The sequence below is a fragment of the Octopus sinensis genome, linkage group LG24, assembly GCF_006345805.1.
Source record: "Octopus sinensis linkage group LG24, ASM634580v1, whole genome shotgun sequence".
NCBI lineage: Eukaryota > Metazoa > Mollusca > Cephalopoda > Octopoda > Octopodidae > Octopus > Octopus sinensis.
In genome coordinates this window covers 29146388-29159393 of record NC_043020.1, presented here as the reverse complement: position 1 = coordinate 29159393, position 13006 = coordinate 29146388, and the positions used below count along the sequence as shown (strand labels likewise).

The 13006-nt window shown below is 39.5% G+C and overlaps 1 protein-coding gene across 1 annotated transcript in view; it reads left to right on the top strand.

The window, feature by feature from the left end:
* Positions 1–425: 425 nt before the first annotated feature.
* The window catches only part of LOC118767830, a 14309-nt gene continuing 1728 nt past the window's right edge, over positions 426–13006 (top strand). Inside the window, exons 1-3 of the mRNA XM_036513101.1 lie at positions 426–1447; positions 7502–7580; positions 9267–9450. Coding sequence (XP_036368994.1) covers positions 1175–1447; positions 7502–7580; positions 9267–9450 — 536 coding nt within the window. The 5' untranslated portion in view covers positions 426–1174. The remainder of the gene's footprint in view (positions 1448–7501; positions 7581–9266; positions 9451–13006) is intronic.

Genomic DNA, 13006 nt, shown 5'->3' with positions numbered 1-13006 from the left:
TAATCCTTTCTACTATAGGTACAAGACTTGAAATTTGGCGAGAGGTGCCAGGTCGGTGACATTGACCCCAGTGTGCAACTGGTACTTATTTTATCTACCACCATGGGATGACAGGTAAAATCGATATCGGCTGCGTTTAAATTTAGAACGTAAACAGCCCGAAGGCATTCTGCCAATCATTTTGTCCCGCGGGTGAACGACTTTGTCAGCTGAAATAATTGGTTCCTTATCAGACATCGATAGTGTCTATGGTGTGTGTGCGACGGTAGTGAGACGTCATTATCAGCGGCAACGAATCAGCTAAAAGCATATTGGCGGACGTTTAAATTCCTAGAAACAACAGACAGATTTTCTTGAAATCGCACGTTACTATCCTAAAAATAGAAAAATGAAAAGCATGATAAATACAGCAGACAGTGTACTTACACACACACACACACGGGAGCACCCATGTATACTGCCTGTCTGGCGGGAAATCGACGATAATATTGAGTCATATTATGTAATATAAATTGCTCGACGATATATACACACATATATAGATACACACACACATATATAGATATACACTCACATATATTATATACATTCATACTTAATGTAAAAGGCAGGAATACGCAAGAGTAGGAACATCTTTAATCATTAATCTTGCTCAGTCAGGACTGACCTTGGTCTACAGCGGCCTAGTGTGTGATTTTGAACAGCCCTTAACCCTCTACATTCGACATATTTTTGGTACTGCTAGCGAACAGTGGTCTCGGTGCGCGCAGTCGCGTACTCGCGCATCCCACAACGACTACCTAGCAAAGTAAATAAAACACCAAAAACACAAAATAAATAATTTATTAAACAAAGTAAATAACACACAAAAACACAAAGGATCGACTAGTCACGACTAGCTAGCACGGATACGCGAGTGCGTGCACCGGAACCACTGTTCTCAAGTAGTACCCAACATATTTTGACCCACTCTCCTCCTCCACCTCCTCCTTACAGAAGTATCCACCTCGCATCGCCCGCACCTCCAGGATGTGACCCTGGTCTACGATTACGTTGATAAGGAAGCGGCCACGACAAGGGAGATAACTCTACGTCCTTCGCCAACTCTTACACAATTTCCCCCTCCAATGACATAAAACACGTCGACGGGCACCTGCCGAAACTTCTACGCTTTATGCTTCGCCACGGAAAGCAAGGCTCGAATCAACTTAACCTCTCACCCGTACAACAACCGTACCAAAACATGGCCCATAAAGGTCAGACCGGTTCTTTCGAAGTAAGTGTCTGCTACCAAGAGAGAACGAATAGTTTACTGGTCGGTAATAATATGACCGTTAGCAGTTTCCTACCCATCGCAGTTAATTTTTTCTTGCACAAAACGGAATCCATCGAGAAATACAAGATTATTTACGCTGGTTCTGTCTTAAAGAACGAAGTATTGTTAAAGGTCAGTCTCTTACTATCTTCCTCCCATTACGTTGATCTTGTTCACACGCAAACGCCCTCACTACAACACACACACACATTCTTTGTTTTGTTCTGTACTCTCCATGTTTTTCTTAATGTAAAAAGCCCCTTGTGGTCAATAAAGAAATCCTCCTCCTCATCATCATCATCGTCGTCATCATTATATATCGTTGAATCAGTTCATCTTTATTACGTTAAACTTGTTTACACCCAAAACCTTCACCACAGCACACAATCACACACATTCCTTGTCTTTATCTTGTACTGTCTATAATGTTTTTTCTTGATGTAAATCCTTTGTGCTTAATAGACGTAGATTATTATTGTTATTATTATTATTATTATTATTATTATTATTATTATCGTTAGCACGCTGGACGAAATGCTTAGCGACATTTCGTCTGTCACCACGTTCTGAGTTCAAATGCCACCGTGGTCGACTTTGCCTTTCATTCTTTCGGGGGTCGATAAATTAAGTACCAGTGACGCACTGGCGTCGATGTAATCGACTCATCCCCTCCCCCAAATTTCAGGCCTTGTGCCTATCATCATCATCATCATCATCATCATCATCATCATTATTATTATTATTATCATCATACATTGTTAAATCATTTATTTTTATTATGTTAGGCCTGTTTATACACATAACCAACACACAGACACATTCCTTCTATTTACCTTGTACTGTCCATCATGTTTTACTTGATGTAAACCCTTTGTGGTCAACAGACGTACATCATTATTATTTCTAAAGTTTCCAGATATTTCTTCAGGTTGGGTGGTATTGAACCCAATGTTCCGATGACAATAGGAACAACCTTTATATTTGACTCTCGTAGCTGTCACCTTGGCCATCCCAATCCTCAGGTCTCCATATTTATCGATCTTTTCTCCTTCTTTCAGGATAATATGTTGATCTCCTGGTACTGCTCTAACACCTTGTCTGTCTGGAAGCCCAATGGATCATTCTTGCCACATTGTCATGTTGTCTTTTGTATTCACATAGTGCCAATTCCAGGCATTCACTAATGATATGCCATACTGTTTCACCCCTCTCATCACACATTTTGCATTTGTTGTTGGTAGTCTTGTCTATTCTGCACTTCATGTAGTTGGTCCTTAATGCTTGTTCTTGAGCTGCGCATATGAGTCCTTCTGTCTCTATCTTCAGGTCACTCCTCCTCATCCATAGCCACCAGTCCACTGTATCTGTCTTGCTGTTCACATCTCTTTCAAACTGAACATACATTTTTTTTCTCCTTTCATGCTCTTTCTTTTTTTATGTTCATTTCTTCTTCAAATTTTTCTTTCATTACACAATTCTTAGTTTTGATGACACCGGCCTTCTTCACATGTTTCAACTATGGTTCCACGGCATTTTATATATGCCTTCCTTTAACCCTTTCGTTACTATATTTTCAACTTTTCAACCCCCATAGCCCTTCCCCCACGTCATGACACAGGCGTAGTTCTGTACAAGGAAACGAAAGAAAACAACAAGAATATCCCAAAACAACGGAATTATCACAGTTTGAATGCATTATCATAATCCTGCTCGATTGAGCTTGGTCGGGGACTAAACTGAACAACAATTTGTTTGCAGTTTAGCGCCCTCTCACATTCTTCAGTTTTGGGCCAAATTTTTGTTTAAGCATTCTCGTAACTTTTATTTTGTTTTGAATTTTCAGAAAATTTTTGCGAATATGTGTTCTACACATGGGAATTCATACGATTATACTCTTTTACTTGTTTCAGTCATTTGACTGTGGCCATGCAGGAGCACCGCCTTTAATTGAGCAACTCGACCCCGGGACTTATTCTTTTGTAAGCCCAGTACTTATTCTATCGGTCTCTTTTGCCGAACTGCTAAGTGACGGGGACGTAAACACACCAGCATCGGTTGTCAAGCAATGGTGGGGGGACAAACACAGACACATAAACACACACACACATACATATATATATATATATATATATATACATATATACGACGGGCTTCTTTCAGTTTCCGTCTACCAAATCTACTCACAAGGCACTGGTTGGCCCGGGGCTAAAAAAAATCATAATTCTCACCCCGCCTCAAGTTCCATTCTTTTCCGAATTTCTTTTTTAATATCAGAGTTTAAAATATGGTCGGTCCAAATGATTTGCTTAAATCCCAGCAATGGATCTCCCGTGAGTGCATCATCATTCCATAAAACGTGTTTGTGGGGAGAAAAATTTTGAAAACATCAATACATATCTGTGTGACAAAGAAACAAGGAAGGTGTCAGCTGGTCGTGGGATGTGCTAAAAACAACAGCTAAATCACCCTTAAATCGCACAAGAGACAAAATTTTAAGTTTTTAAAATAATTATATGAATTCCCATATATTTGCAAAAAATTTCTACAAATTCCAAAAAATAAAAAAACCGTTATGAGGGTTTATATGGGGTGCTAAAAGCAGAATTCAACCCAATTTTGTTTCAGTCATTAGACTGCGTCCATGCTGGAGCATTGCCTTGAAGGGTTTAGTCAAACAAATCAACCCTAGTATTTTTTGTTTAAGGTGATTTTGTGTGCCACCAGCATGAGTGCCATTTGTGTGCCACCAGCATGAGTGCCATTTGTGTGACACCAGTATCTGTCACAACTGTAATTTTACTTGCTTTGATGGATCTTCTTCTCAGGCACAGTACGATGCCAAAGGTCTCAATCATTCATTATTGCCTCTGTGAGGCCCGACTCTCAAAGGGTGCTTTTCATGTGCCACCAGCATCTGCCACCTTGTCTCCGTGAGGCCCAACACTTGAAAGATGCTTTTTATGTGCCGCCTGGGAGCTCCTCTATGCTGATGACTTTGTCCTTATAGCTGAATCACTACCAGAACTAGAGAAGTTTCAGGTATGCAAGCCAGTTCTCCTACTTTCATAAGTCCCTTCAGGTAGATGGCTCTGCTTGATCTGTAGAAAAGGTGTGTATATATATATATATATATATATATATATATATATATATATATATATATATATACTATACATGCATACATACATACAGATGTGTGTGCATGCACTTTGTTATTTTGCCTTGTGTGAATTCTGATGAAGCAGATATATATTTAAAAATATAATCTTTAGGGTATCTTTGACAACACTATTCAAAATAACCTCCTTTTTTTAAGGTGATAGGATGTGATTTGAGAAGATTTTGCTATTAACTCTAGATTCTCTTCGTCGGGTATTGTATAATGTGTGTACACATGTCAGTGTAATATAAAAATGCAAATAACTTTCAAATATTCTAAGAAAAGAGAAACAAGTGTATTGTTTTATTTCGTTTTTGGATTTGGTTTAAATAATAGACAGAGTCAAGACTATTGAAAAGGTTGCAAGACGCAACAAAAATTTTAGGAAAATAGAAATAAGAAATAAGTGGAAATTTTACCGGTGAGTGTGTTAAATTATAAGGCATGAAAAGAAAATGACTCTCCCCAGACACAACAGAAAGTGTATTGCTATTAAATTTTAAATGCTACATGTTTAACATTTCGCTTACCATGTAAAGAGTGTGGCCTGCTTGCGTAGCCAGCGGGGTGGTGTCATTTGAGGGCTAAAAAAATTGCAAAATGCATTGTGACCAGCGATGTATAATAACATTCGATAGCCTGGTCAGTAATGTGATCGCGTGGTGTAAATAGTGAGTGTAAGATGGAGTTACTGAGGTCTCAAACACAATGTCTGTCTGTGTAATACAAAAGTGAAAATGGTTTTCAAATATTCTAAGAAAAGAAAAACAAGCGTGTTTTGTTATTAAATTTCAAATGTTTCCTGTTCAACATTTTGCTTAGTTTGTAAAGAGTGAGTGCGAATAAGGTGGAGTTGATAATTTCATTGGTGTCAGTAGCAGCTGTGTCAGTATATATCCTATATGATGTATACTGTGACAGTCTAGTTTGTCTGCTGGGTATGTGCACAGCACACAGGATCTCAACATACTTTCAGAAACAGTCACCGTCAGAAAGTTGTACAACTTTCACATTCAGACACACAGAAAACAATGGTTTTTTTTTTATAATGGCAAATGTTGTTTATTTGTTTCATTGTTTAGGGCTCTTCTTATTTACCTGCCTCTGACTTCTTGTGTTGCTTTGAAGGCAAAGATATTTTCAAAGATATTTTCAAAGATGTTTGTCATTGCCAGTCTTGTAAGTCAATGGTGCTTTGGTTGTTCATGGTTGTACCTGCCGAGGTTCTGAGATGAAATCTTGCTCACAGAGCCTGTACTAAAGCTGCAGAGAGTGTTTGGGTGGTTGTTGCTGGAATGTGAATCCCACCCCCCAACTTCCTTTACTTGTCTTTTATGACATGCAGCGGAAATGTTGGGCTTATCCTCCCAACATGCCATCCACCCACCACTCAAGTCATTTGAGAAAATGTCAACTAATTCTTTTTTTTTTTTTTTTTTTTTTGTAATATTTGAAAGCACACACTTAATGTCATAAATAATCCTTTCTACTATTGGCATAAGGTCTGAAATTTTGGGGTAGGGGATAAGTCAATTACATCGACCCCATTGCATAACTGGTACTTAATTTACCGACCCCGAAAGGATGAAAGGCAAAGTTGACCTTGGCGGAATTTGAACTCAGAACGAAATGATGTGCGAAATACCGCTAAGCATTTCGTCCAGTGTGCTAATGATTCTGCCAGTTTGCCACCTTAATTAATGTTATAAATAATAACAGGTAAATATTGGGTTGGAAAACTCTTTTGGATAAAGAAATAATAATTGGAGGCTGCCGGTGTGACTTGAACCTGCATCTCCTAAGTGTGCTTTGATTTGAAATATAACCTCTTATATACACTACACACACACACACGAATTGTCCTTGTTTTTGCCACTTTATCTAAAGGGCATCTTGGTGATGGTGATGGTGATGAGGTCACTTTAATTAATTACATTAAATGTCTGCATGTATTTTTAACAAGAAAGCTCTTACAACATCACTTTCAGTCTTCAATTATTTCCTTCAGCAAGACACTTCATTGCAGTGGGCCACAGGAAGTCAACTAATTTCTTTCTCTTTCGACCTTAGCTATAATCAACTTCAAGTTTTCCTCAATTAAATTAATTCGGTCACCAGACGAATTCATTTCTTCGTTTAATCCTTTCCAGTGTTATTTTCATTAACCTTCTTTGGTTTCATGACGAAAGGTGTTCTTCCATCAGGATAAAGCTCGGCCGCATACAGCGAGGATGACATTCCAAAGACTGGAACAATTTGAATGGGAAACGATGCCTCACCCACCATATTCACTGGACGTTGACCCATCTGATTATCATTTATTCTGTAATCTTCCAAATCATTTGCACAGATAAAATATGAATTCTGTAGATGAGGTCATAACAGTACTGGAAGAGTATTTTTCATTATGGACAAGTGAATTTTGGAAGAGGGGCCTTGCAAGTCTATCAGAGAGATGGAAGAGCATTGTAGAAAATGAAGGAGAGTATATTTTAGAATAAAAAAGAACTTTGTTTATCTTAATCTTGAAAAATAAAAGAAGTATAAAAAAACTACATTATTTATGGGATAACCCAATATATATATATATATATATATATATACCACCGTGACTGCCCAGGCTATCAGATGTTGCTATACATCGCTGGTCACAATGCGCTTCACATTGTTTCAGCCTTCAAATGACGCCACCCCGCTGGCTAAGCGGGCAGGCCAACAGAAGAAAGAGTGAGAGAAAGTTGTGGCGAAAGAGTACAGTAGGGATCACCACTACACCCTGTCGGAGCCTCGTGGAGCTTTAGGTGTTTTCGCTCAATAAACACTCACAACCCCTGGTCTTGGAATCGAAACCACGATCCTACAACTGCAAGTCCACTGCCCTAACCACTAGGCCATTGTGCCTCCACAGTGCCTAAAAGAAGTGAACGACTTTATCCAACAACCCAACATATGATGTTGTAAGAAGTTGCTGTGTTGGTTAACCTTTGACCTTTGCTGTTCTTTTTTTTTTTATTGGGTCGTTTCAGGATTTACAGCTTTGCACTTCAAGTGTTTTGCACATGGTGAATACGGAAAAGAAAAACCATTTGAGCTCACAAAATGAGAGTAAGTTCCCCAGTTTCTTTCTTCCTCTCTTTGTTTGTTTGTTTGTTTCTTTTTTCCTTCCTTCTTTCTTTCTTTTTTTCTTTTTTCCTTTCTTTCTTTCTTTCTTTCTTTCACTACACTCTTGGAGTGGTTGGCGTTAGGAAGGGCATCTGGCTTTAGAAACTTTGCCAGATCAAGATTGGAGCCTGGTGCAGCCATCTGGCTCTCCAGACTTCAGTCTAACCGTCCAATCCATGCCAGCATGGAAAGCGGACGTTAAACGATGATGATGATGATGGTTTTATTTCTACATTACACAAAATATTTAAACTTTTTTTTTTGTACAATTCCAAATAATAATTAATTATAGAAATACAGTGGGATTTCTGGGTTTTTTTTTATGTGCATTGAATGACTGGAGGTCCAGGAGAGCGAAATAAGAATCAAAGTGACCCCTAGGCAAAAAAGGGTTGAGAACCACAGCTGTAGAGGAAGAAGCCTGTTCTGCTCTGGCCCCTTATACATATTTAAATCCCTCATCTGCTAACATACAGCCACCTTCTCAGGGTTCACGGTCTTGCAAGCTGCAGAGCAACCTTACTAGTTCTGGTGGCGCGAAGAAAAGAACAAAAGCACCCATTGCACCCGGTAAAGTGGTTGGCGTTAGGAAAGGAATTCCAACCCTAGAAACCATGTCGAAGCAGTCATTGGAGCTTGGTGCCGTCTTCTGTCTTGCCAGTTCCTGTCAAACCATCCAACCATTGCCAGCATGGAAGATGGACGTTAACCCTTTAGTGTTCACCTTATTCTGCCAAAATGAATGCTTCTTCATCCACATTGTTTTGAACTAATCCTGCATTATCTGGTAGTTATGAGATTTTGGTGAGGTAGCTGTTAATTTTTAAAACGATATTGTAGGTTTGGTGTGAGAGACCAGATCTGGCTAGTTTGAACATAAAACTGGCAGGATACTTTTGGCCGGATGTGGCCGGTTTAAGTGGTAAAAGGGTTAAATGTAATGATGATGATGATGATGATGTGTATATAAGTGTATGTGTCGCCGGTGCCAGTGACACATAAAGGGCATCCGTGCAGGTGACATGTAAGAGTCACTTACTACACTTCTGGAGTGGGTGGCACTAAGAAGAAGTGCCTCTTGATGTCACACAATGAGTGTAAATAAGTATCATCATCATCGTACAAGGCTTTTTTGATTCTAGTCTTCCATAAAAAAAAAAACATTTCTAGTTATGGGAAATATAAATTTGCTTGGAAACTGTTGAGGGTTGGCCAGAGGAAGAGCATCCAGCCGTAGCAAAATCCACCTCAACAAATACCACCTGACCCATGCAAGCTTGGAAAAGCAGACATTAAATGATGATGATGATGATGATGATGATAATCACGACAAGATGATGATGATGATAATCACGACAATGATGTTGATGATGATGATGATGATGATGATGATAATTATGGCAATGATGTTGATGATGATGATGATGATGATGATAATAATTATGGCAATGATGTTGATGATGATGATGATGATGATAATAATTATGGCAATGATGTTGATGATGATGATGATAATGATGATGATGATAATAATTACGGCAATGATGTTGATGATGATGATGATGAATCTAGTCGTATAATGATGAAAGCTCTAAACGTGCTGTTGTTTGCTTCCCTTGCTGTTGTCAGGTAAAGAGTACAGCTATTACGTCTACTGCTACGAATGCAAAGACATTGCATCAGCCCAGCTGAGGATCAAATGCCAGCAGTGTGGCCAGTGCCAAAGGTTCCTCATCGACAAACAACACGTGAGTAGTTTCACTTTCGCTTTCCTCTCTTTTATTACTACTACTGCATTTAGCCATTCTGCTTGGTTTGACCACCACCAACACCACCACTATTACTACTACTACTGCTACTACTACTACTACAGCTGATTCCCACCCCCACCCCCACTTCCATTTTACTACTACTACTACTACTGCTACTACTGCTGCTACTACTACTACAGCTACTACTACTGCTACTACTACTACTACTGCTGCTACAGCTTATTCCCACCCCCACCACCACTTCCATTTTACTACTACTGCTGCTACTGCTGCTACTACTACTACTACTACTACTACTACTACTACTACTACTACTACTACCACCACCTATTTCTTTACAACCCACGAGGGGCTAAACGCAGAAGGGACAAACAAGGACAGACAAACGGATTAAGTCGATTACATCGACCCCAGTGCGTAACTGGTACTTAATTTATCGACCCCCGAAAAGATTAAAGGCAAAGTCGACCTCGGCGGAATTTGAACTCAGAACGTAACGGCAGACGAAATACGGCTACACATTTCGCCCCCGGTGTGCTATCGATTCTGCCAGTTCGCCACCCTACTACTACTATACTATACTACTACTACCACCACCTATTTCTTTACACCCACGAGGGGCTAAACGCAGAAGGGACAAACAAGGACAGACAAACGGATTAAGTCGATTACATCGACCCCAGTGCGTAACTGGTACTTAATTTATCGACCCCCGAAAAGATTAAAGGCAAAGTCGACCTCGGCGGAATTTGAACTCAGAACGTAACGGCAGACGAAATACGGCTACACATTTCGCCCCCGGTGTGCTATCGATTCTGCCAGTTCGCCACCCTACTACTACTACTACCACCACCACTACCACCACCACCACCTCCGCCACCACAATAGCCATTGACTCAGTGTCACCATAAAATTTCAAAGCATTTAATTGATATAATACATTCCAAGTGTAGCTTTTATTATGCATGGCTTTCATGCGTGACTTACGGCATTGCAGTAGTGGATAGCTTTCATCTATTACTATCTTACGTCGCTTTCTTATGTGGCTTTTGTGTGCATTTTTAATGGAGTTTCTGTTCTTTGTATGGTTCTCTGTCTGGTTTTACTTGTTGTTCTGTCTGGTGTATTCGTTGTATTTGTGTTTGTATTATTCCCTGTGGTGGCAAATTTGTTTGATTTGCCACTCATTGTCAGTGTCTTTTAGTATTATTCTGTAGATGTAAAGCTGGCAGAATCGTTAGCACGTCGGGCGAAATGCTTAGCGGTATTTCGTCTGCCACTACATTCTGTGCTTAGCCCCTTGTGGATAGTAAAGAAATAGGTATTTTGCCCATCGCTATGTTCTGAGTTCAAATTCCGCCGAGGTCGACTTTGCCTTTCATCCTTTCGGGGTCGATAAATTAAGTACCAGTTACGCACTGGGGTCGATATAATCGACTTCATCCCTTTGTTTGTCCTTGTTTGTCTCCTCTGTGCTTAGCCCCTTGTGGATAGTAAAGAAATAGGTATTTTGCCCATCGCTACGTTCTGAGTTCAAATTCCGCCGAAGTCGATTTTGCCTTTCATTCTTTCAGGGTCGATTAAATAAGTACCAGTTATGCACTGGGGTCGATGTAATCGACTTAACCCCTTTCTCTGTCCTTGTTTGTCCCTTCTGTGTTTAGCCCCTTGTGGGTAGTAAAGAAATAGGTATTTTGCCTGTCGCTACGCTCTGAGTTCAAATTCCGCTGAGGTCGACTTTGCCTTTCATCCTTTCAGGGTCGATTAAATAAGTACCAGTTATGCACTGGGGTCGATGTAATCGACTTAACCCCTTTCTCTGTCCTTGTTTGTCCCTTCTGTGTTTAGCCCCTTGTGGGTAATAAAGAAATAGGTATTTTGCCTGTCACTACGTTCTGAGTTCAAATTCCGCCGAGGTCGACTTTGCTTTTCATTCTCTCGGGTTTGATAAATTAAGTACCAGTTACACACTGGGGTCGATCTAATCGATTTGCCTCCTTTCTCACAATTTCTGGCTTTGTACCTGTAGTAGAAAAGATTATTCTGTAGATGTCTTTTCATTTCATACTTTCTATGTGAATTTTGTCTGTCTTTGTGGTCTGAGTTCAAATTCCGCTGAGGTCAACTTTGCTTTTCAACCTTTCAGGGTCGATATAATATATACCAATGAATATATTTATATTGAGAAGAAAGTTTGCCAGAATTTTGGGGAAAAAATCTTTTTATTTCTTCATTATTATTAGTGCTTTTGTTTGTTTCTGGAAGTTGTCAAATGGAATTTTGTGAATGCACAAAACACCTTGTTCCTTTATGTAAAACAGAAAAGAAAAGAGAGAAAGAAAGCCAAAACACCTTGTTCCTTTATGTAAAACAGAAAAGAAAAGAGAGAAAGAAAGCCAAAAGACCTTGTTCCTTTATGTAAAACATGTTTTTTTGGGTTTTGTTTAGAAGAGGAGAACATTGTTTTTTTTTTGACTGCTGTTCCATGACAAAGGAGGTAGATAGATAGAGAGATAGGTTAATAGATAGACAGACAGATAGATAGATAGATAGATAGATAGATAGACAGATAGATAGACAGATAGACAGACAGACAGATAGATAGATAGATAGATAGGCAGGTGGGTAGATAGATAGATAGATAGACAGACAGACAGACAGATAGATAGATAGATAGGCAGGTGGGTAGATAGATAGATAGATAGACAGACAGACAGACAGACAGATAGATAGGCAGGTGGGTAGATAGATAGACAGATAGATAGACAGACAGACAGACAGACAGACAGACAGACAGACAGACAGATAGATAGATAGATAGGCAGGTGGGTAGATAGATAGATAGATAGACAGACAGACAGACAGACAGACAGATAGATAGATAGGCAGGTGGGTAGATAGATAGATAGACAGACAGACAGACAGACAGACAGATAGATAGATAGGCAGGTGGGTAGATAGATAGATAGACAGACAGACAGACAGACAGACAGATAGATAGATAGGCAGGTGGGTAGATAGATAGATAGATAGACAGACAGACAGACAGACAGACAGATAGATAGATAGGCAGGTGGGTAGATAGATAGATAGACAGACAGACAGACAGACAGACAGATAGATAGATAGGCAGGTGGGTAGATAGATAGACAGATAGATAGACAGACAGACAGACAGATAGATAGATAGGCAGGTGGGTAGATAGATAGATAGACAGACAGACAGACAGACAGACAGATAGATAGATAGGCAGGTGGGTAGATAGACAGATAGATAGATAGATAGATAGACAGACAGACAGATAGATAGATAGATAGACAGATAAATAGACAGACAGATAGCTACATAGACAAACAGACAGACAGATAGATAGACAGACAGATAGATAGATAGATCGATAGATAGATATGTTTCTTTATTAGCCACACAGGGCTGCACACAGATAGAACAAATTACAAGGTAGAGCTTTTCTTTTGAAGGTTTAAAAGAAAAAAAAAAAAAAAAGGAAGGGGGAGTTTCGATCAAAAGGGGTCGTAAAAGGAGAGAAAGAGGACACAAAAAAGGGGGGTTAAAAAAAAGGGGGAGAGGGAAAAAAAA